Genomic DNA, 23,143 nt, shown 5'->3' on the forward strand with positions numbered 1-23,143 from the left:
TAATTCCTAATGATGATTCTATGAGAATTCCTAAAATTAGATTAGTAATTTTAAGCTTTTATATTAGGACTGCTATTATGTTCTTTCTGGTAATCAAAATTGCATTGAGAACCCTGCCATTCTTAAAATGTCGTGAGTGGATTGCTTCTGCAATACCAAGCAGGCATCTACAAATTAGAGCCCATCCTAAGAGGGTATAAACCAATTAACCAAGGTTCATAAAAAGAGAACTAATGATTTACTATAGGTGAAAGGACTGAACATAAATAATTGACTGGATTTGCCTATTGGTAATTTCACTTATTCTTTTCTCATAAAAATTACAGCTTTTACTCTCCATGAACGTGCAGAGCCAGTGACAGATGGTGACGGTTTATCCTGATGATTACTCTTCACGGATATGCATGTAAACATTCTCTGTCGTAAACTGATTATCCAACTTATGATTTGAATTCCTGTGCAAACTTGTGGTGAACTTTTCACCCTGTGATGCTGTGTTCAGAAAGATATACAAATGCTGAGGACAAAGAGAGAGAAAGCTTTTTAGACAGAACTGAACTGAAGAGAACAAAACTGAAGAAGAACTTAGAAGTAAAAGCATAGCGTTGAGAGTAAGGCATTGAGAGTAAGGAAATTGTTCTGTGATAAGAGCAAGAGGAAAGGAGATAAGAAGAGAGCAAGGAGAACCTTTAAAGCTAAACTTTATGGAGGCAAAATTTTGTAGAAATTTTAGGAAAACAGAAGAATTTAGAAATAAAGGTTAAAATCACTGCTCTTCAGCCTTCAGCCTGGCTCACTGGCTAGCCTGTGCTCTTCAGTCAGGTTCACTGTCTAGCCTCTGCTCTGCAGTCAGGCTCACTGGCTAGCCTCTGCTTTTCAGTCAGGCTCACTGGCTAGCCTCTGTTCTTCAGTCAGGCTCACTGCCTAGCCTCTGCTCTTCAGTCAGACTCACTGCCTAGCCTGTCCTCTTCAGCCTGGCTCACTGGCCTATGGGGCCCTAGCACATCGCTTAACCATCTGCTCGTGACTGCCTGACCACACTGACAACCTGGCTGCACTGACTTCTTAAAGTCATTTTCTAGAAACAGCACAAGAAACCAAAGAGAAACACCACAGGGACCTTTTACAATGGGCTTTTTTCAACCTTAAGTACTTTCGTTATTTCTTCAAAAAAGTGAAATATAATTTCTGTAATTCATATGGCCAAGAGAGCTGTGCAGTAGTCATTGCTTTATGGAAATTGGTGCTAAATCAAAAGATTCCTTTATTCTATTACGACGTTATCTGTATGTTGTAAGATGTATCTTTGGAAAACACAACACCAAATTCCTAAAATCTAGATGTTTTAAGACGTCAGCTCATGGACAAACATAAGTGCTTACCTATCTAGACTTCCCTTTTTTGCTATTCTGCAGGTACTATCAATTTTCCACATTACTTCCATGATTTTCAAGAATGATTAAGAGAAAAATAAGTTGGACATAATGGCCAGAAAGGGGATTCTGTCAAGTAGTCTTGTGTGAGACAAGATACCAAGCTATGACTGGTAAGCCTAAAACCACCTGTTCCCAAAACTGACAGAACTTACAGAAAATACATACTTTCTTATCATTCCTCTGCCCCGATGGTCAGAGATTTATTGAGCACCTACTACGATCCTAGCACTGTGCATCTAAGGGTGTAATGGTGAATCAAAAACTTAATAAAAAGCTTAATTAAGGAATAAAGAAAAATGAACCATAATTTTGAAACTCAGAATTCAATATAAGCAATACCACCATTTCTTTTTTTTTTCATTAACTTGAGTATATCTTATATACATTTCGAGTGTTATTCCCTTTCCCGGTTTCCGGGCAAACATCCCCCTCCCCCCTCCCCTTCTTCATGGGTGTTCCCCTCCCCATCCTCCCCCCCTTGCTGCCCTCCCCTCAACAATCCTGTTCACTGGGGGTTCAGTCTTAGCAGGACCAAGGGCTTCCCCTTCCACTGCTGCTCTTACTAGGGTATTCATTACTACCTATGAGGTCAGAGTCCAGGGTCAGTCCATGTATAGACTTTCGGTATTGGCTTAGTCCCTAGAAGCTCTGGTTGCTTGGCATTGTTGTACATATGGGGTCTCGAGTCCCTTCAAGCTCTTCCAGTTCTTTCCCTGATTCCTTCAATGGGGGTCCTATTCTCAGTCCAGTGGTTTGCTGCTGGCATTCGCCTCTGTATTTGCTGTATTCTGGCTGTGTCTCTCAGGAGCGATCTACATCCGGCTCCTGTCGACCTGCACTTCTTTGCTTCATCCATCTTGTGTAATTGGATGGCTGTATATGTATGGGCCACATGTGGGGCAGGCTCTGAATGGCTGTTCCTTCTGTGTCTGTTTTAATCTTTGCCTCTCTATTCCCTGCCAAGGGTATTCTTGTTCCCCTTTTAAAGAAGGAGTGAAGCATTCACATTTTGATCATCCGTCTTGAGTTTCATTTGTTCTAGGCATGTAGGGTAATTCAAGCATTTGGCCTAATAGCCACTTATCAATGAGTGCATACCATGTGTGTTTTTCTGTGATTGGGTTACCTCACTCAGGATGATATTTTCCAGTTCCCTCCATTTGTCTACGAGTTTCATAGAGTCATTGTTTTTGATAGCTGAGTAATATTCCATTGTGTAGATGTACCACATTTTCTGTATCCATTCCTCTGTTGAAGGGCATCTGGGTTCTTTCCAGCTTCTGGCTATTATAAATAAGGCTGCGATGAACATAGTGGAGCGCGTGTCTTTTTTGTATGTTGGGGCATCTTGTGGGTATTGCCCAAGAGAGGTATAGGTACAGTTCAGGCAGTTCAATGTCCAATTTTCTGAGGAACCTCCAGACTGATTTCCAGAATGGTTGTACCAGTCTGCAATCCCACCAACAATGGAGGAGTGTTCCTCTTTCTCCACATCCTCGCCAGCATCTGCTGTCACCTGAGTTTTTGATCTTAGCCATTCTCACTGGTGTGAGGTGAAATCTCAGGGTTGTTTTGATTTGCATTTCCCTTATGACTAAAGATGTTGAACATTTCTTTAGGTGTTTCTCAGCCATTTGGCATTCCTCAGCTGTGAAGTCTTTGTTTAGCTCTGAACCTGCTGCAGGCTTCTGAGATGTCTCCATCTCGGCCCTCTGCTGGCAGTCCCTGTCATTGTATGTTGTCCCCAGCATTAGCCAGAGCAATCAGATGACAAGAGGATGTCAAAGGGATACAGATTGGAAAGGAAGAAATCAAAATATCACTATTGCAGAGGATAGGATAGTATACATGAGACACTCCAAAAGTTACAACAGAGAACTCCTAACCCTGATAAACGACTTCAGCAAAGTGGCTGGGTATAAAATTAACTCAAACAAATCAGTAGACTTCCTCTACCCAAAAGATAGACAAACTGAGAAAGAAATTTGGGAAATGACATCTTTCATAATACTCTCAAATTATATAAAAATACCTCAGTGTGACTTTTATGAAGCAAGTGAAAGATCTGTGTGACAAGAACTTCCAGTGTCTGAAGAAAGGAATTGAAGGTCTCAGAAGATGGAAAGATCTCCCATGCTCATGGCTTGACAGGATGAAGATAGTAAAAATGGCCATTTTTTCAAAAGTGACCAACAGATTGAAAGCAACCCCCATCAAAATACCAAATCAATTGTTCATAGGGTTAGAAGAAATAATTTGCAAATTCATTTGGAATAACAAGTAACTCAGGATAGCTAAAACTATCGTCAACATTAAAAGGACTTACCTGGGAATCACCATCTCTGAACTCAAGCAGTTTACAGGGCATTAGTGATAAAAACTGTATGGTGTTGGTACAGAGACAGGAAGATAGAACAGTGGAATAGAATTGCAGACCCAGAAATGAACCCACACACTATGGTCACTTGGTTTTCGACAAAGGAGACAAAAGCATCCAGTAGAAAAAACATAGCATTTTCAGCAAATGGTGCTGGTTCAACAGGAGGTCAGCATATGGAAGAGTCCAAATCATCCCCTTCTTATTGCCCTGGACAAAGCTTAAGTCCAAGTGGATCAAGGACCTCTACATCAAACCAGATACACTCAAACTAATAGAAGCAAAAGTGGGGACGAATCTTGAACACAAGGACACTGGAAAAAATTTCCTGAGCAAAACATGAATGGCTTATGCTCTACGATCAAGAGTAGACAAATGGGACCTCATAAAAGTACAAAGCTTCTGTAAGGTAAAGGACTCTGTGGTTAGGACAAAAAACAAACCAACAGATTGTGAAAAGACATTTACCAATCCTACAACTGATCGAGGGTTAATATCCAAAACATAGAAAGAACTCATGAAGTTGAACTCTAGGGAGACTAATAACCCTATTAAAAATTGCGGTTCATAGCTAAACAAAGACTTCACAGCTCTGGAATGCCGAATGGCTGAGACACACCTAAAGAAATGTTCAACATCTTTAGTTATAAGGGAAATGGAAATCAAAAAGCCCCGATATTCCACCTCACACCAGTCTGAATGACTAAGATAAAACACTCATGTGACAGTAGATGCTTGCAGGGATGTGAGAAAGAGGAAGACTCCTCCATTGTTGGTGAGATTGCAGACTGGTACAACCATTCTGGATATCAGTCTGGAGGATCCTCAGAAAATTAGACATTGCACTAGCTGAGGACCCAGCTATACCTCTCTTGCACATATACCCAAAGGATGCTCCAACATACAACAATGCACACCCTCCACTATGTTCATAGCAGCCTTATTAATAATAGTCATAAAATGAAAAGATCCCAGATGCCCTTCAACAGAGGAATGGAAACAGAAAGTGTGGTACATCTACACAATGGAGTACTACAGAGATATCAAAAACAATGACTTCATGAAATTCATAGGCAAATAGAATGAACTAAAACATATCATCCTGAGTGAGTTAACCCAATCACAGAAACACTCACATGGTATGCACTCATTGATAAGTGGATATTAGCCCAAATGCTCGAATTCCCCAATATTCACAGACCAAATGAAATTCAGGAAGGATGGCCAAAATGCTAATGCTTCACTCCTTCCTTTAAAGGAGAAGAAGAATCCCTATTGAAGGGATAGAGAGGCAAAGTTTAGAACAGAGCCTGGAGGAATGGCCATTCAGAGTCTCCCCCACCAGTGGCCTATACACATACAGCCTTCAAAATTGATAAGGTGGATGAGGCTAAGAGGTGCGTTGCTGACAGGAACTGGATATAGATGTCTCCTGAGAGGCACAGCCAGATCATGTCAAATACAGTGGCGAATGCTAGCAGCAAACCTTTAAACTGGGAACTGGACCTAAGTTGGAGGAATTACAGAAAGATTGAAAGAGCTGAAGGGACTTGCAACCCCATAAGGACAACCAAGCCTGTCAAGCAGAGTTCCCAGAGACTAAACCACTACCCAATCACTATACAGGGACTGTGCCATGGCTCCATCTGCATGTGTTTCAGAGGATGGTCTTCTTGGGCACAAATGGAATGAGCAGCCCTTGGTCCTGCCTAGGCTGGGAAAGTGGATGGCTGGTGAAGGGAATACCTTATAGAAGAGGGGGAGGAGGATGGTATTCGGACTTATTTCTGGAAAACAAGGAAGGAATAACATTTGAATTCGAAATGAAAAATATCCAATTAAAATTCAACAACAACAAAATGGTGTTTAGAGCTTCAAATAAAAAAAGCAACAATCAGGAAACAGAGAATTGTATGCCTCTAGTTTTCTTCAAATATGCTTGGGGCCCAGGTAGTTTCTGGGCCCAGGCTGAACCAAGTTGGTTCCTGCTGCTGACTGCTCCTCTATTCCTGTTTCCAGAGGCATCATGCAGATTAATATTGGGCCAGAGATGTGGGAAGAGCTGGGTAGAAGTGGCTTTCTGTCCTGTGGTCTCAGGATTATCTGCATTCCTGGGTGTTCAGCATTTTCTGCCCCGGGATTTGGGCGCAGGATTCCCGATGGCTTTAAACTCCCTTATACCATGTTTATATGTCCTGTGAGATATTACAGAAAAACTAATGTTTATCCCATTAATTTGGTCAACACTCTCATCCACAGAGTATAATTTAGAGGTAACTATATATTTGACAGCAAGCATACACAGTGGGTAATGTATGCATGATGAACTTGAAATTCACAGAGTTGGAAACACAGTGAACAGTGAATGTGTAACTGCCTTTGAATCTCAGTCTGACTGGGAAGTAATTTTGATGCCCAGTCCCCATGAGAATGCAGAGATCCATCCCTCCCTGATAGCTGTGGGACTTCAGATGTTGACATTAGTGATCAATAAAGAAGGTTCTTAAGAGTGAACAGTTTGAGATTACTCCTTTATTGAACAGAATACATCCAATTTACTTGATAGTAACCAGATGCAGGTAGTCAATATATACAGTCTATATCCTTATCAAAATAGAAAAGCAAATGAACAAAACAACAACAACACATAAATAACAAAACTTCAAATGAATAGAAGGAAAACCAAATAACCAAAGTAATCAAAACTCAAGCATACTTTAAATAGAGGAATTTCGCTAAGCATTCTTTTGCTCTTCGTTTTGCAGAATTGGCTTATAGCCTGTGGCTTGCCTTGGAGACATAGTAGACAAGCAGTTATTGATGGTAATAATATTTTCAATAGAAGTGGAAGTAGGTCTGTTTTGTTGGAGTGGGGGTATTAAGGAAAAAGCCTACCAATACTGAGTATAAATGATATTACAGACTTTGTTTCATAGTCTATCCGATGTTGTGAACTGATCTCCATGAAACTCTTCTGGATGACCCATCAGGACAAGTACAAATTTACACGTGCACAGTCTTTCTGGATGACCAGCAGCTCTTGATTGATGTGCATCAACACTTCTCTGACTTCCTCCAAAAGTATACACTTGCTGGAAAGAGCTGAGGTGAAAGTAAGGCCTATTCAATCCAAAGAAGTTAAACTAAAGGAGGAAAATGCAGTCCACAATTGCTATGGACATTACAGATGAGATACAATAGTGGTGTATTTGCTGTGCACACTTAGTTCTCCTCCTGTAGCTCTTCTCTCCAAGGGAGATCTTGTCCTGGTCTGTGTCATGTTCGAATTTCTGCTGGAGAATTTCAGACCTAGCAGAGCAAGGGAATAAAGGTTTAGTGAGTGGTTGTCAATTCAGCTCTCCCTCTTACATCAGCTCTGTTCAGTTGGACAATCCAGCATGACCTGTCAGCTGAGGTCAGTCCCTGCATCCCCAAGTGTCATAGAGTACCTGGGCTTGGATTTATATCTCAGCTTTTCAAACTGCTAGAATTTGAACAGTGGAATATGCACTGTACTGGGATTAAGAGGAAAATGAGCATATTTTGTCACTGGTCCAGGTTTATTATATTGAATAATAACATTGTAGCTGGGTCTGAATCTGAGTTCAAGAATGGTATGAGCAACCTAGAATACCATGTGGATTCCTTCTGGAGAACATGTCCAGAAATGTGGTGAAAGTTCTGATTATGTTAGCACTGAAGGAACCTGCGTAGGTTCAATTTGTAACCACTGAATCTGCAAATACACAGAGAAGCCATCTCACTTCAAATCCATGCTCACTGCATAGATCCTGTAATCACTGAGAATGTGCACCATGCAAATCCTCACAGCGTACACAAGGAACAGTAAAGTTTATGGTGATGGAGAAACATAACAGCACCCCTGTAAGACTGTGGTTATTGTAATGCAATTTGTGAGACGACAGAAGAGAAAATGTCCTCAGATCTTATCAGAGAGTTAACAGGAAGAAAGAAGTACAAAATACAAAGAAATCCTGAGGATTATACATATCCTGTCATGGACAAAATTTACATAAACTGTACCAGAACAATACTCTGGGTAGTTCTTTAGGTGACTGAAGGTGAAAACCTTGTCAGTGGTCAGCCATCCTAAAAGGATAGTTATATAGGGACAGGAAATCCAATTGGCTTCTGCCAGTCTGTGTTCCTGCCTGATATCAAAAATATCAGAATGCTTCTACAATGTTCCTCGCAAGCCACTTTCCTGGTTGATCGGTTCTTTCTGCTTGAGAATGTCCTGCATTCTTACCTCTAATCCTTCCTTATCCTGGTCATCAGATGAGTGTACTGTCAATGGAAGCATGCATGCAAGTGTGCACACACAAACACACACACAGACACACAGACACACTAATACAAACTGGCAAACACACAAGCCATTTGTGTTTACACAATATAAACATAGTACATTGCAGTGTTTACTTTCCCTTTTAATGCTTAATATAATGATTCCCCAGGATACTCTGCAGGCCTAAAATCAAATGTTGAGTGGGTTATGAACATAGTGGTCATAGCCTATAGACAGCTCAGTCAGTGATGTGCTGTCCTCCCATAAACCGACATAGAATCAGGGTTCTTTCCCTATTACCTATCTGGCTTAGCAAGTTCCCAAGGCTGTGTAGAGCAGTCTTCTTTCCCAGCACATGATCATATGTTGGTGGTGGACTAGACTCCTGTTCTTGTTCACTGTTTCAGACTTTCCCCATAGAGTGCAGCTTCTTCTAATAGGAGCTCTCTTTAGCATACCCTGAGTGACTTCATGCCCAAAGCTATGCCCCCAGAATCATAGGAAATCTCCATAACCAGGATCCAAATGAACAATGTTTCTACCTATTATGTGATTGTGTCACACATATTTGGAGTAAATAAATAAATGCTTACATGGATTATCTCACACTGAGTCATAATCCATTGAAAGGCTCCAACCTCTCATACAGTTTCCCTCCTTGGACCACTACAACCCAGATGGGCTCTAGTTGCACACCTATTCTTTTCTCTGGGATCTCCGGGTCAACTAACACTTCTGTTCCACTTAAAGAACATGGCTTCTCACAGGCCTTTCTGATCGTCCACTAACAGACCCGTCTGAATTTCATCATTTCTCCTTACTCCATTAAGGCTGAAATTAACTGAGAGAAAATGATGTTGATTGACAGCACTTGCAGAATGCTACACAGATAACATAGGGGAGCGCTTTAGATTATCTGTGCACCTAAAGGGGCTCCTGAAACTGCCCTGTTCTTGCACCACAGCATAGCTATGGGGCTTTTGCTGGATGACGATACAACTCCAAGCAACTCAAATTCTCAATGAATAAAATCCAAGCCAAACTCCCAGCGGAAACTGTAGTGTGCCAAGGTAGCTGGAAAGAAATGGTTGCAGGCTATGTGGAAAGCAACCTTGGAGAAGACACAGGGAGTGACACAACCTTCCAGTGGGCTTTCACCATTCACAAAGAACAGAGAAGGATCATAAATCAATGGATTTTATAAAGTAGCCCCCCTTACCTCCATGTACTCCATTCCTTTGATGTGCTCCAAAGGATTTCGATGCAGACCAGTCATTTTTCCCTAATCACTTGAAAATCTAACTTTACACGTGTTTTGGGTTCTTTTGCTGTACAGAGCTAGGTGGAGATTCCAAGTGATTGGGGTGCTATATTTGATATTCATGGAGGCAAAGTGAACTCTTACATACTTTTTCTCATGAAACAGGGCAATAGAGACTCACCTGTGCAATTATGCACAGGGAAACACACACACACACACACACATACATACACACACACATACACACACACACACACACACACACACACACACACACACACACACACACAAAAAGAACCCATACTAGAAACACTTGGAAAATCATCCAGAATTGAACCCACAACATGGGCATAAACATGCTGAGCCACAGCTGGTACACACAAACACACACACACACACACACACATACACACACTCACACACACAGAGTCACATATAAACACCCTAACACACACTCACAGACACACTCACACACACTCACACACACATACACACATATACACACTCACACACACATACACAAACACACACATACTCTATCACACACCCATACAGACACACACACAAACAAGCACAGACACACACACACAAACACACACACACACACACACACACACACACACACACACACCCCAAAAATCGCAAGTCGGCAGAAAACAATGAAGATCCCATCATACTGGAGGAACAACATAATATAGACTATTCAAAGCAGGTATTTTAAGAGAGAATCACTACTCAGCCATTTTTCCTGAGAGGAACAAAAAGGCCTAGATAGCACTCTTCTTGATGAGAATGGGGGTAGATAACTCTGTTCTTGAAGTCTCAAATCTCTCATGCCAATTGTCAGGTTTTGAGAACACCTTTCCACATCCCTGCTTTTCAAAGCATCTACAGAGTATAAGGTCAAGATATGAACTCTCCAGCAACACTCGAACAAAACAGGACTGACATGCTGCTACTCATTCTCTGTCAGGTACCATGATTTAGGAAGCATGAAGAGATGGTCTTGATATACAGGGAAAATGGTGGAGAAAGAACAAATCCACCAAAAGATGACAATGACAACCATTTCTTTGGCATTTCCACCAGGCTCTCCTCCTTCTAAACTATTTAGTTCCTGGAATCTCACAAGACCCCTGCAAAGAAAATGGGCTCTGGGCTTTTGCTTCATCCCTCAAAGCCCTGCTCTAGTCTAAAGAGGGGCTCCCACATACCACCCTCCACACATATGGCATGTAGTGCTGTGATGTGTGATCAACCTATCTCCCTTAATAAACTGCAGATTCTCGAAGAGCAGGAGCATTTGCTTTCCAAACACGCAGTTTCTTGAAAGGGGCTATCTCCACAGAAAGCCTTGTAAACCATCACATAAATGAACACTTGGATGAGACCTAGGTCAAGACATAGATCCCTCAATAGACAGCTACATTGGTTGTCTATGTTTATGGTAAGACATGAGGACAGCCTGACCCTGAGTCCTAACCCTACCTGCTGTTGCTTGGCACTGGGGTCACAGATGTTCATTCCGGCCTCTTCACAGAGCCTCTTTGCCTCCACAGAGGATGCTGGCAGTTCAGTCTGCTCCACCAGCAGTTTTCTCGTCTCATTCAGCAAAATCTGTATATTGTTCTTCAATTGAGCTTGTTCACGCAGGAGCTGGGAGTGCCTCATGCTGAAACACAAACAAAAAATGGTAAATCCCTGCCAGCTTCTATTTGCCTGTCACTCTTGCAAGTACAATCATCCCTTTAAGGGTCCTCATCCCCAGAAGTCCCCAGAATGGAGCCACACTATACAAGTTAGCACCAATTAGAGGAGGTCAAATCCAGAGGACACATTCCCTGTGAATGAAAGTACTTCTGAAAATCCTGACACTAAGACGGTTTATATAAATCAAGGTAGAAGAAATGGTCCATAAGGGAGCTCATATGTCCATAGTATCCTGAAACCATCTGCAAGTAGAGGTCAAATCCCCTCTGAGGGACGATAGAAGACCCAATAGCTATACAGTCTTTCCATGTGTTTCTCATGGATCACAGATCTTTAAATCTCCTGTCAGAGTCCTAGAGATTCAGAGTTGATTGATATTCCCATCATGGTGCAAACCTTTTCTATCTAGAGGATCCTTAATGGGGAAAATAACAATTGGAGGGTCTTCTACACCCTTCACATGTAGGACAACTGAGTCCAAGAGCTACAAATCTAAGACCCTTGCCAGGAGGCAGGCTTCTTGTTAAGAGTCAGACACCATGGAACCAGAGCCCTGACTTTTGTTCAAAGTCATACAGGACAGAAGCATTCCCTGCCTAGTGCTGGGTTCTCATCTCTGTCAGCGACTCACCGGTAGGAACTGTTCACTTGTATGAGCTCCTTGTACCTCTCCATGGCATCACTTATTGAGTTGGTCATCATTTGCATAGCCATCATTCTCATCTCATGTTCGGATTGAAGTACTGGCAATTCGACATCCAGCCTGGATTAGGTCATGGCCAAAGGAACAAATAATGTTTTGAACTCACGATTTCAGAATTAGGAGAAATGTAAATAAAAAATATATAATAAAAAAGTTCAAATTCAAGGAATGGTGGAAGGGAAGAAATTGGCAAAGTCAAAAACCAGACCAAAACCCAACAGTGAGAAATAAAGGTTAAAATCACTGCTCTTCAGTCAGGCTCACTGGCTAGCCTCTGCTCTTCAGCCTTCAGTCAGGCTCACTGGCTAGCCTCTGCTCTTCAGTCAGGCTCACTGGCTAGCCTCTGCTCTTCAGTCAGGCTCACTGGCTAGCCTCTGCTCTTCAGTCAGGCTCACTGGCTAACCTCTGCTCTTCAGTCAGGCTCACTGGCTAGCCTGTCCTCTTCAGCTGGGCTCACTGGCCTATGGGGCCCTAGCACATTGCTTAACCATCTGCTCATGACTGCCTGACCACACTGATCACCTGACCGCCCTGACTTCTTAAAGTCATTCTCTAGAAAGAGCACAAGAAACCAAAGAGAAACACCACAGGGACCTTTTACAATGGGCTTTTTTCAACCTTAAGTACTTTCGTTATTTCTTTAGAAAAGTGAAATATAATTTCTGTAATTCATATGGCCAAGAGAGCTGTGCAGTAGTCATTGCTTTATGGAATTTGGTGCTAAATCAAAAGATTCCTTTATTCCATTACAATGTTATCTGTATGTTGTAAGATGTATCTTTGGAAAACACAACACCAAATTCCTAAAATCTAGATGTTTTAAGACATCAGCTCATGGAGAAACATAACTGCTTACCTCTCTAGAGTTGCCTTTTTTGCTATACTGCAGGTACTATCAATTTTCCACATTACTTCCATGATATTCAAGAATGATTAGGAGAAAAATAAGGTGAACATAATGGTCAGAAAGGGGGTTCTGTCAAGTTGTCTTGTGTGGGACAAGATACCAGACTATGACTGGTAAGCCTAAAACCATCTGTTCCCGAAACTGACAGAACTTACAGAAAATACATACTTTCTTATCATTCCTCTGCCCCGATGGTCAGAGATTTATTGAGCACCTACTACTGAAAAAGCGTACCCCAAAACGGGGAACTGCGTCTCTCGCTCCGATCGCGGGGTGGGGCGCCCCCAGGAATCACGAGAAGCCATTCTTGATGTAACAGCAAGAGGTAGCTTTATTAACGAGATCCCAGGTCTAAGCGGGATCCCGGGTCGACACGTATCTCACAGAGGAGACAGAGGAATCGACCCCGAGCCTCCAAACTCAGGGGTTTATATAGGGGAGGTTAGGGGCATTCGCGAGGTTACACATGATTGGTCAATTCAAATGGTGCACAGTTACTTTCGGCTCAAAATTACATCAGCAAGGAGTATGTGTTATCCAGCAGCTCAGCAGGCAGGTAGGGTGGCTCATCTCACTCAGGGAGGTGAAGGAAGGGGAGGGGGTGGCTATGGATGGTCAGTGTCCTTGGGGCTGATAGCTGGTTTGGCAAGTCCTATCTCTGGCTCTCTCTCAGGCACATCCGGCCCTGCACATCCGGACTCTGACAATGAGCAACCTTTATGAAACTCTAGTTCTGCACATTCGGGCTCTGACAATGAGTAACCTTTATGAAACTCTAGTTCTACATTCCCCACTTCTTTTTTTGTTAATAGTTCTAATCCTAGAACTTCATGGAGAACTCAGCTTCATCTCGCATAACAGCTTGGTATTATGAGGATTCTAACCTGGACACTATCCAAGCCTATCCACCAAGGTCATGACTAGCTTTTAGAACTTCTAAGCTTATACAGACTGTGATCCCTGAGGCACAGTCCCAAGAAGTGTTAAGAGTACTAACATAGGCAATGCTACATCATTTGTAATGGAAATCAAGCCTATCCCACACCTATCTTGATAGAACCCAGGACAAACATGACTGAATTTCCCTCTAGGTCCCAGCTCTCAGCCCCAACAGCTAGTACACGGCTGGTGAGGGCTGAGAATTGACAGCTCTCAGGGTGATCAGCAGCACCAGGTACGGTCCTTTCCAGCGAGGCTCGAGTGTCTGGGCTCAGTGTAGCTGCAACCTAGAACTGATGGGATGTCTCAGGGGTCTCCGGGGCATAGGCTGCTGTCAGCTGTGAGCAGATTTCTTTCTGTATCACCTGTAGGTCTTTTAGCCAGGCACACAAATCATTATTACTATGGCACTATGACATGTTGGTTCAGTAATATCATCTAATACAGTCGGGGGGGGGGGCTGAGGCCCCATATCAAAGGGGGTAAGGCTGAATCTGGAAAGGGTATTTCTTGCTCTGAAGAGAGCAAGAGGGAAGGAGTGTCACCCAGTCTGCGCCAGTCTCCATGGTTAATTTAATTTGGTCAGGGTCTCTTTTAAAATTTTATTTATTTACTCTACCTCTCCTGAACTTTGAGGTCTGTAGATACAATATAATTTCCAATTGACCTCTAAATACTTGTCCACACCCTGGCTTACCTTGGCAACGAAAGTAGGGCCTTTGTCAGACCAGATTACCTTGGGCATTCCAAATCCGGGGAAGATTTCTTCCAGTATCTTCTTGATGATTGCAGAGGCCGCCTCTCATTTGGTGAGGAAAGCTTCTATCTATTCCTGAAAAAGTATCTACAAGCACTAGGAGATACTTGTGATTATATTTTTCTGGTTTTATCTCAGTGAAGTTCACTTCGACTTTTCACTAAACTCTCTAGGTCTCTTTGCCCTGTTTGCTTGCTAAGCATTCACTTATTGACATACCTTATACTTTCTACTGTCTCTCTGGCTAAAATCTTAAAGTCTATTACATACACTTAACTACTTGGATAAACTTTTTATCTCCTAAATGAGTCCATTTCTGTATTTGGCAAAGTGAGTCTTTTCTTTGTTCTCTGGGGAGTATAGCTTTCCCCTCAAGTGTGCCATTGTCCTATATCTTTTAAGCAATTTGGGCCTTTTCTAAGTGAGGCCATCCCTTAGTCCGATCCTAGTTCTCAGTGGCTGTCTCTTGCAGGCCTGCAACCAGGATAGGCTCCTGCATAGCCATTTCCCGAGCCACTTTATCTGCTTTGTTACTGCCCAATGCCACTGAATCTCTTCCCTCCTGATATCCTGAGCAATGAATAGTACTCACAGTTGTTGGCTTCACCAGGGCATCCAAGAGATGGTAAAGGCATCTGCGGCACTGATGTACTGGAGGGTTGAGGTTCAGCCATCCCAGATGACCTCGTGTTGTCCACCACGGCAGCACCCACTTATCTCTGACCTTCATGTTCCCGTCTGTAGACAAGGTAGCCTCGGCCTTCAGCAGGGGTCAATCAACCAGTCGCAGAGGTCTTTCCTCCACCCATGGGCTTCTGCCAGTGCTTGACACTTGTGCTGTGGTGGCTCCAGGTCCAGATTGGGCAGCAAGGTGACCAGATTGTCCCCAACCGGTGGAGAATCTAGTCCATGGCAGCTGACCAGTGGTCCCATCTTTTGGGACGTTCTATTCAAAGGCAAAACATCAGCCACTCTATCACAGTTTAAGTCCTGGATTGGGTGATAATTGTTAGTGCCCGGCTGGCAGGAATGATGTGTTCAGGCAGAACAGGACTAAGTCACACATCTCCCAGCATCAGGTACTGGTGCACTGAGACAGGTCTTAAGCTCCACATACACAGTCTGTAGATATGCATACACATGGCCTCACCCAGCCATTTCAGCCCACGCAAGCCATTTTGGAGAGCAATTTTCTCATGAGCAAGGGATAGGGGCAGTCAGGGATGACCATGAATTAGTGGGTGGGTTACCCGGCCCACGCCAAGGTCCACTGTTCTTCGGGCAGTCCATAAGTATTGTTCGTTGCCAGTAGCCCCTTGCACTCAAGGTCTTTGGATATTGGCCCACTGGGGGGCATAGGAGCACAGAGCATTGGGTCCCTGTATCCACACTTCCCTTCTATCTATGTACATAGCCAGCACTCTAGGACCAAGAGGCTCTCCAGTGGCCCCTCTTGTTCTTCTTGGGCAGTCCCTGACCCAGTGTCCTTTTTTCTTTGCATTAGGCACACTGATCTTTAGCCAGGAATTCTCTTCTGTTGCCAGGTACTATCTTCCTAGGTTCCCTAACTACTGTGGCCAGTATATGTTCCTCTTTCATCTTTTATCTCTCTTTAGCTCTCTAATTTCCTCTTCTTTTTTGTCTCTTTTCTTCCCTAGCTTCCTGCTCTTTTTACCTCTTTCATTCTTTCTTTCTTTCTTTTCAGTCTCTCTGCATCTTCTTCTACAGCTATTAGGTGCTGTCCACTTTTCTGCACAGACCCTGAACCACGCATCAACTTATTTTCTCTGCAACTTACAATAACTCTCTCAGTGACTTAGCTTAACCCTTCAAATTTCTGTAACTTTCTCTTCATATCCTTTCCTTATCTTAGCCAGATTGGTGGGGCATTTTCCGGCCCCTCAGAGACCCACCCTTGGAGCCTGGCGGCAGACCTGGCACTCCCTACCTTCAGGCGTCTGAAGAGAGCAGGCAGAAGTGAGGGCCTTCTATCCGTGTTGGAACCTTTTTTCTGGCCTCCAGTAGGATTCTGTCTTTCCTCAGTGGTAAAGAAAACCTGTAACAGTTACTATCAAGCATCTCAAATGGGATGGTGAGAAAACAAGAGAATCTTGTGAAGAGGGCAAACAGCATTTATCTCTCTTCAGTGTCAGCTCCGTGGCTTTGCCTCTCAAGAGAACCAGCCTCCAAATGACACTAGGCTTTTAGTAACAACTAATAACAAAAGGATGGAGAAATGGTTAGAACCTGGTTGCTAGATGCCAGGTGGCTGACAAAAGAATCATAACCAGTTCACCTGGGGCTATCAGGACCTCAGTAGTAGCCCTTTACCAAACTATCTCACTGGGTTTAAAGGCCCTTGGAAAAGAAAACATTAATCCTGACCTTGGCCACCGCCAAAGCCTGACTTCTAAATCTTGACTGGCAAAACAAAACAAAGTTCTTTACAGCTTGTTGAATATTCTTTGAAACTATTTTAGGGGCTCTTTTTTTGTCCCCCAACCTGGGGCATTTTAACCATAGGGGCAGGAACTGGCTGCTGTGGGGATAGGACCAAAGGCACTCTTCATGTTAATGATGACCAGCGAGAAAATTAATTTAGTGCTGGAGACTGACTCCTCCCTTGGAATAAGGCCTGCAGATAAGGCAGGCTTCCCTAAAGAACTTCTCTTAATGAGCGCTCTCCTTCTGTGAGCAAATGTCAGAAATTCCTTTCTTGTTTTTGTTTACCTTATAGCCCCACCTAGCTCTCAGCCTTTTTACATCATTCTTCCTGTAGCATTTCTAACACAGCCTGTCCCTTTTTTTTTTTTTATTGCCTGTTGACAGCATTTCTGATCTTTTAGACAGCTATGCACTAAGTGTCAAACCGGCTGAAACTCCGCCTTTAAGATTCCTTACTCCCAGGCAAAATTTAAATCTTCCCCAACTCATCACCGCTGGCTGCAAGCACAAGCACAGATAAAACACTATTTTACAATACCACAGAAAGCAATCCAGACAAACAAGACCAAGACAAAGCATCCTATAACCAATTTCCACAGATGCCTGGTACCTTCAGTACCTGGCCCAAACTGCAGCTTAACCTTAGCTGCTTCTGGGATACCAAACACAGGAATAGAATACAGACAACAGACACTAACACATCTAAGCACATTTGTCCGTGCCTATACTCAAATAGGCAGCCGAACGCGACCTCCGAAGTCATGTCACAGTCAGATCTTTTTGACTGTCCGTTGCTGGGTCCTCCCGACAAAATTCGGCTCGTGGAACGTCTCTCACGAGTCCCAGATCCAGGACCCAACAAAGGCTGCCTCTCGGAACGTCTCTCACGCGTCCCAGAGCCTGCGCGATTGGGGCGTCCCCCGGTGCGCTTTCTAAAAAGGAAAAAAAGAAAGAAAAAGACTATTCGGAGTAGGAAACCCTTCTACTCACAGGCGCCTGTCTGGAGCGGGAAACCCTTCCGCTCAAGTACACTCAAATACGGGGCAGGGAACCCATCTGCCCAAGTGTACTGTCTGTCCCGGGCAGGAAACCCTTCCGCCCGAGTGCACTCAAATACGGGGCAGGAAACCCATCTGCCCAGATGTACTCGAAAACGGGGTGCACTCAAATTCCGGATGGGAAGCCCTTCCACCCGAGCATACCCAACTTAAACCATAGACCATGGCACAATACACAGTACGAGAAGCACAACGTACACACACACACATACATACACATACACAGCGGCCGCTTTCAACACTCACACCAACGTACCTCCAAGTGGCATTTGGGATTCCAGGGGGTCACGCTCCGATCCCAGACGAGCCCCCAAATGAAAGAGCATACCCCAAAACGGGGAACTGCGTCTCTCGCTCCGATCGCGGGTGGGGCGCCCCCAGGAATCACGAGAAGCCATTCTTGATGTAACAGCAAGAGGTAGCTTTATTAACGAGATCCCAGGTCTTAGCGGGATCCCGGGTCGACACGTATCTCACACAGGAGACAGAGAAATCGACCCCAAGCTTCCAAACTCGGGGGTTTATATAGGGGAGGTTAGGGGCATTCGCAAGGTTACACATGATTGGTCAATTCAAATGGTGCACAGTTACTTTTGGCGAGAAATGACATCAGCAAGGAGTATGTGTTATCTAGCAGCTCAGCAGGCAGGTAGGGTGGCTCATCTCACTCAGGGGGGTGAAGGAAGGGGAGGGTGTCCTTGGGGAAGGAAGGATGGTCAGTGTCCTTGGGGCTGATAGCTGGTTTGGCAAGTCCTATCTCTGGCTCTCTCTCAGGCACATCCGGCCCTGCACATCCGGACTCTGACAATGAGCAACCTTTATGAAACTCTAGTTCTGCACATTCGGGCTCTGACAATGAGTAACCTTTATGAAACTCTAGTTCTACACTACGATCCTAGCACTGTGCATCTAAGGGTGTAATGGCAAATCAAAAACTCAATAAAAAGCTTAATTAAGCAATAAAGAAAACTGAACCATAATTTTGAAACTCAGAATTCAATATAAGCAATACCACCATTTCTTTAACTGGTGATTTCTGAAAACTTCATCATTTTTTCCATGGGCTCTACAGTAATGATACTCAGTCTTGATTTTGTAAGTCACAAATAGGCAACTCACACTTCTTTCTTGGCTCCCACAACTGTCAAAGGGAACAACGTTGTCGCTGTCCTTTGTGCTTCCCTATCAATACTGCTATGGATGGTAATAAATTCCAGTCTTTTAAATGTGTAAACAGGCCACCACTTGAGGGGAAAGGTTATTATAATTACCCAAACCGGTCTATTCTCTAAAATTTTCACATACATTTTACTGATATCACAATGGAAATTCGCCACAAACATTTAACCAATGAAAACAGAAATATTGAATAGCTCTGCAAATAGGATCAATAATCACATACACTTGAAAACAACTATCATGGAAACAAACGACGTAATAGGAGAAAAGATACATCACTAAAAGGTACAGAAGCAGCAAAAAAGACACTACATTTCATGGTTTAAAAGTTAGGTGATACACTTGATCTTTAAAGACAGGCAATGTACTTGATCTTTAAGCCCTTCAACTGTGCCCTCTGTACATAGAAACTGCAGTAAATGACAATCTTTTGTAAGATTTATTTATTTATATGTGAGACCATGCAGCTGTCTTCAGACACACCAGAAGAGGGCATCAGTACTCCTTACAGATGGTTGTGAGCCACCACGTGATTGCTGGCATTTGAACTCAAGACCTCTGAAAGAACACTTGGTGCTCTTACCCACTGAGCCATCTCTCCAGCCTCACAATGGCCTCTTACACAGCATCACAGTGGTCTATTTCACTAGATGTCTCCAGGGTGATAACAGAGAAACTTTCACAGTTCCTGAGCACTTCTGAGTTCAAATACCACCACTGCCAACTCTGTGTTGTTGGCACATTCTTACCTGTTCCTAAGGGTTGTCAGCCACAAAAGGGACAGGTTAGCACCAGACAGCATTCACTGCCCAATCCTAAAAACCCCCTCGATTCTGAAAAAGCCACATTCCATGCTTGCTCCATATTTGAGGAAGCCAAATGGTTGATCTGGTTCAAGGCTCTACTTTTCTTAGCTTATCAACTTTCTTTTTCCACTTCTTGTCACAAGAAGTATTTTTTTATGCTGCAACTACACTGCAATGTTTGAAGGAAACCACCATCAACTCTGGGTGCCACCTCTTGAAATTTAAAATTCACAAAACAATTCATGGCTGTCTAATCAGCACCATGGAAAATAAACAAAAACAAGCAAAACCATTCCAAAGGAACTTGCTGGTCTGGAGGCCTGCTCATAGCAGGTAGGAAAGAATTAAATCATGCAGAACTGTAATCTCTCAGAGCTTTGGAGGCTAAAAAAGAGGAAATCTCTGTTTATGTTTCCTTTCTCCGAGTAATTGAAGGAGGGTATTTTACATCCTCCAAATACAATCTCTTGCAAGGGGCAACCAATTACAAAGTAGATCAGAAGAAATCTATTAAATGATACATTCATTGCCTGAGGTTTTAAGAAAATATATTCCCATGATCCCCGTCCTTTAACATACAATAGAAACATTACAGGGAGTGTGCCACCAGGCTAAGCTGCCTCTGAAAAGCCTGTCCTGCCCTGGCAGGTACAGGCCATTTAATTCTAAGTCAATCTGGAGAGAGGTGACAGCCCCAAGTTGCTCTGGGGATGTCAGAGCACAGCTCTCATGCACACTCCTATTACCTCTCCATTCTTTCCCAATGCCATAGGCTTTCCAATCCCTGCTTCAGCTCTCCATACATCCCTGAACCCTCCCTTCCCCTACCCAATGGGCTCACTTTGCATTGTCTCCTTCTGCACTGCTTTCCCAGGACAGGGGAACTGGGGGGGGGGGGGGGGGGGCTAAGGAGGGACGCGGGTCTCCTACCTACCTTGTGTCTGCTGCTCTGGTGGTGCAACCGGCCCTGCTTGCTGCTTGCTGTCCCTGGGGACCAGACCGGAGGTCGGGCTAGGGGTCCGCGCGAGCTCCACGCCTCGAGGTCCCCTGCCAGGGCTTGCCTGGGCTTCCTCCCTGGACACTGCCAGGCTGCAGTCTCCATTGGAAACCCCGCCGCTGTCATAGCCCGCCCTCTGGTGGCCGGTGTGATCCCCAACGCCGTTACCGCCCCCTTCCCTGGCCGCTTCTTCTGCTTTTTCTTTTCTTTTCTTCTTTCTCTTTTTGTTCGCGATGTGCCGCCTGCGAAGAGCTCGCCTCCAGGAAGGAGGACATCGTGCAGGCAGAATCACCTCTGGGCCCTGCCGGGGTCGGAGAGGGAGAGAGAGGAGTCAGCTTGGGCGGCGGCGCCCCGGCTGCCGGCACCCGCGGAAGGAAAACTCGCCCAGGCACACGCGCTGCTGCGGGCGCCAAATATAACGTGCGCGCCCGGTCCCCTCACTTTAGGCGCTCACCTACCAGCTCCGCGTGCCCTGAGGCCGGGCTCGGGTGCGGTCGAGCGGCGGGGTGGGAAGGACACGTGTGCCCACTCCGCGGTTCAGGCAACATCTGGAGGCGGGGCATGGCGAGGCGTGTGGTGTGGAGCTCCGGGCTCCGCCCAGGCTCTTCAGTCCCCCCTCAGGGCTCTGCGGAGGCCCAGGGCGGCTTTTGTGGTCCCCAGGACCACCGTGACCTACCCGTGGCCATTGCCTCCGGAGCTTCGCGCTGCCCCAGGCTCCTGGCTTGGACAATGTGATTGTGGTTGCCACTCTCCTTGGCTGGCTCAGCAGGGCGCAAGCCACCACCACCTTTCCTCACCTGAAGGCATCTTGGATGGGGCTGACAGCCCACATCCAGCAGGGGAGCCTCAGGGCACGGGGCCATGGTCTTGTGTCTGCACCTTGTTGCCAGCCCCTCACACATATGGCAGCATCACACATATGGCTCCTTCTACCAACCGCCACCAATTACCATTTGGACATTCCATCACAGTGTTCTCAAGAAGAAAGATGGTAAACAAACACAAAAAGAATGAAATTTAAAATCTTTTTTATCAGGCTGGAGAGATGGCTTGGTGCTTAAGAGCACTGCTTCTCCAGTGCTCCCAAGTTCAATTCCCAGCAACCACATTGTGACCAACAACTATCTGTAGTGGGATCCAATGCCCTCTTCTGTCTGAAGTTCTCTTCTGAGATGCAGGCACACTCGCAAACAGAGTGCTCATGTACATAAATAAATAAATATTTAAAAATAAAACCTTCTAATCAGTTAATGTATCTACATCTTGAAGCTAGAAAAGGGTCACAGCAATATTAAAAATAACTCAGAAATAGTAAAGGGATGTACGAGAGTCACAAAATTCACTGGGCAAGATGGTGTATACCTGCAATCCCAACACTCACAAGGCTGAGGTAGGTGGATTGCCTTGAGTTCAAGGCTAGACTAAAGTGTGAGACCTTGTATTAGAAAACAAAACAATTGGGGAGGGGATGGAGAGAGAGACAGAGAGACAGAGAGAGACAGAGAGGAAGACAGAGCCAGAGAGCCAGAGCCAGAGAGAGATGGAGAGAGAGAGAGAGAGAGAGAGAGAGAGAGAGAGAGAGAGAGAGAGAGACCTCGAGGTCATTTCCTGCACTGATGACAAGCTACTGAAGAATGTGAATGTCTCCTACCAAGCACTGAGATAATGTGAATGACAGAATGGGTTAAAATGTAGATGGAAAAGTAAAGGAATATACATTTATAATAAATAAAAGAGAAATCCTAAATTTGGAAAGCCTAAATTTAGAAGACTGTATAAGTTTAAGTCATAGGGGAGGGGATGAGACGATGTGGTGGAGAGAATAATCAGAATAAATTATATATGTGTATGAAAATGTTAACTAAGAGCAACCAATGAAAAGAGAAAAGCAGGTTTATTTTATGATGAAATTGTGTTCCCATATGACACTATATAGCATTTTGTAAATGGATTATATGAATTATCTGCAATAAAAAAATCAATTGTTATTAAAGATGTGATTATGTTCATCTTAATTTCAAGTGTTTTAAATTCTTTTTATTTATTTGCTTATTTATTGATTGATTTTTTTTGGTTCTTTTTTTCAGAGCTGGGAATTGAACCCAGGGCCTTGTGCTTCCTAGGCAAGTGCTCTACCACTGAGCTAAATCCCCCAACCCCCTATTAATTGCTTTTTTAAGATGGGGTTTTCCTATGTAGACCAGGTTGACCACAAAAAGAGATCCACCCGCCTATGCCTCCAAAGAGTTAGGATCAAAA

The 23,143-nt window shown here is 44.1% G+C and overlaps 1 protein-coding gene across 3 annotated transcripts; it reads right to left on the bottom strand.

The window, feature by feature from the left end:
* Positions 1–6,330: 6,330 nt before the first annotated feature.
* On the bottom strand, positions 6,331–21,276 carry LOC148003382 (disks large homolog 5-like). Of its 3 annotated transcripts, XM_087568548.1 has the most exons (5): positions 20,822–20,970; positions 17,543–17,776; positions 11,725–11,856; positions 10,872–11,055; positions 6,331–7,122 (listed from the first exon to the last, which is right to left on the bottom strand). In XM_087568548.1, the coding sequence occupies exons 2-5, from the start codon at positions 17,605–17,607 to the stop codon at positions 7,117–7,119; spliced, it is 387 nt and encodes a 128-aa protein (XP_087424674.1). In that variant the 5' UTR covers positions 17,608–17,776; positions 20,822–20,970; the 3' UTR covers positions 6,331–7,116. The 3 variants fall into 3 exon arrangements, with proteins under 3 accessions (XP_087424674.1, XP_087424675.1, XP_087424676.1); XM_087568549.1 differs by lacking the exon at positions 17,543–17,776 and having other exon boundaries at positions 20,822–21,276; XM_087568550.1 differs by lacking the exons at positions 17,543–17,776; positions 20,822–20,970 and adding an exon at positions 12,099–13,664 and having other exon boundaries at positions 11,725–12,059.
* Between the last annotated feature and the right edge of the window lie 1,867 nt (positions 21,277–23,143).

This window comes from Rattus norvegicus, chromosome 9, assembly GCF_021556685.1.
Source record: "Rattus norvegicus strain SHRSP/BbbUtx chromosome 9, alternate assembly SHRSP_T2T, whole genome shotgun sequence".
NCBI lineage: Eukaryota > Metazoa > Chordata > Mammalia > Rodentia > Muridae > Rattus > Rattus norvegicus.

Bases quoted from the DNA above. Each gene is read 5' to 3' on its own strand.
- LOC148003382 (XM_087568548.1), bottom strand. From the start codon at position 17,607: ATGACTTCGGAGGTCGCGTTCGGCTGCCTATTTGAGTATAGGCACGGA. The intron at 11,857-17,542 runs GTTAGTGTCTGT...GACCTAATCCAG, and splicing joins GGACAAATGTGCTTAGATGT to GCTGGATGTCGAATTGCCAG. The intron at 11,056-11,724 runs GTGAGTCGCTGA...TTTGTGTTTCAG, and splicing joins CAAGTGAACAGTTCCTACCG to CATGAGGCACTCCCAGCTCC.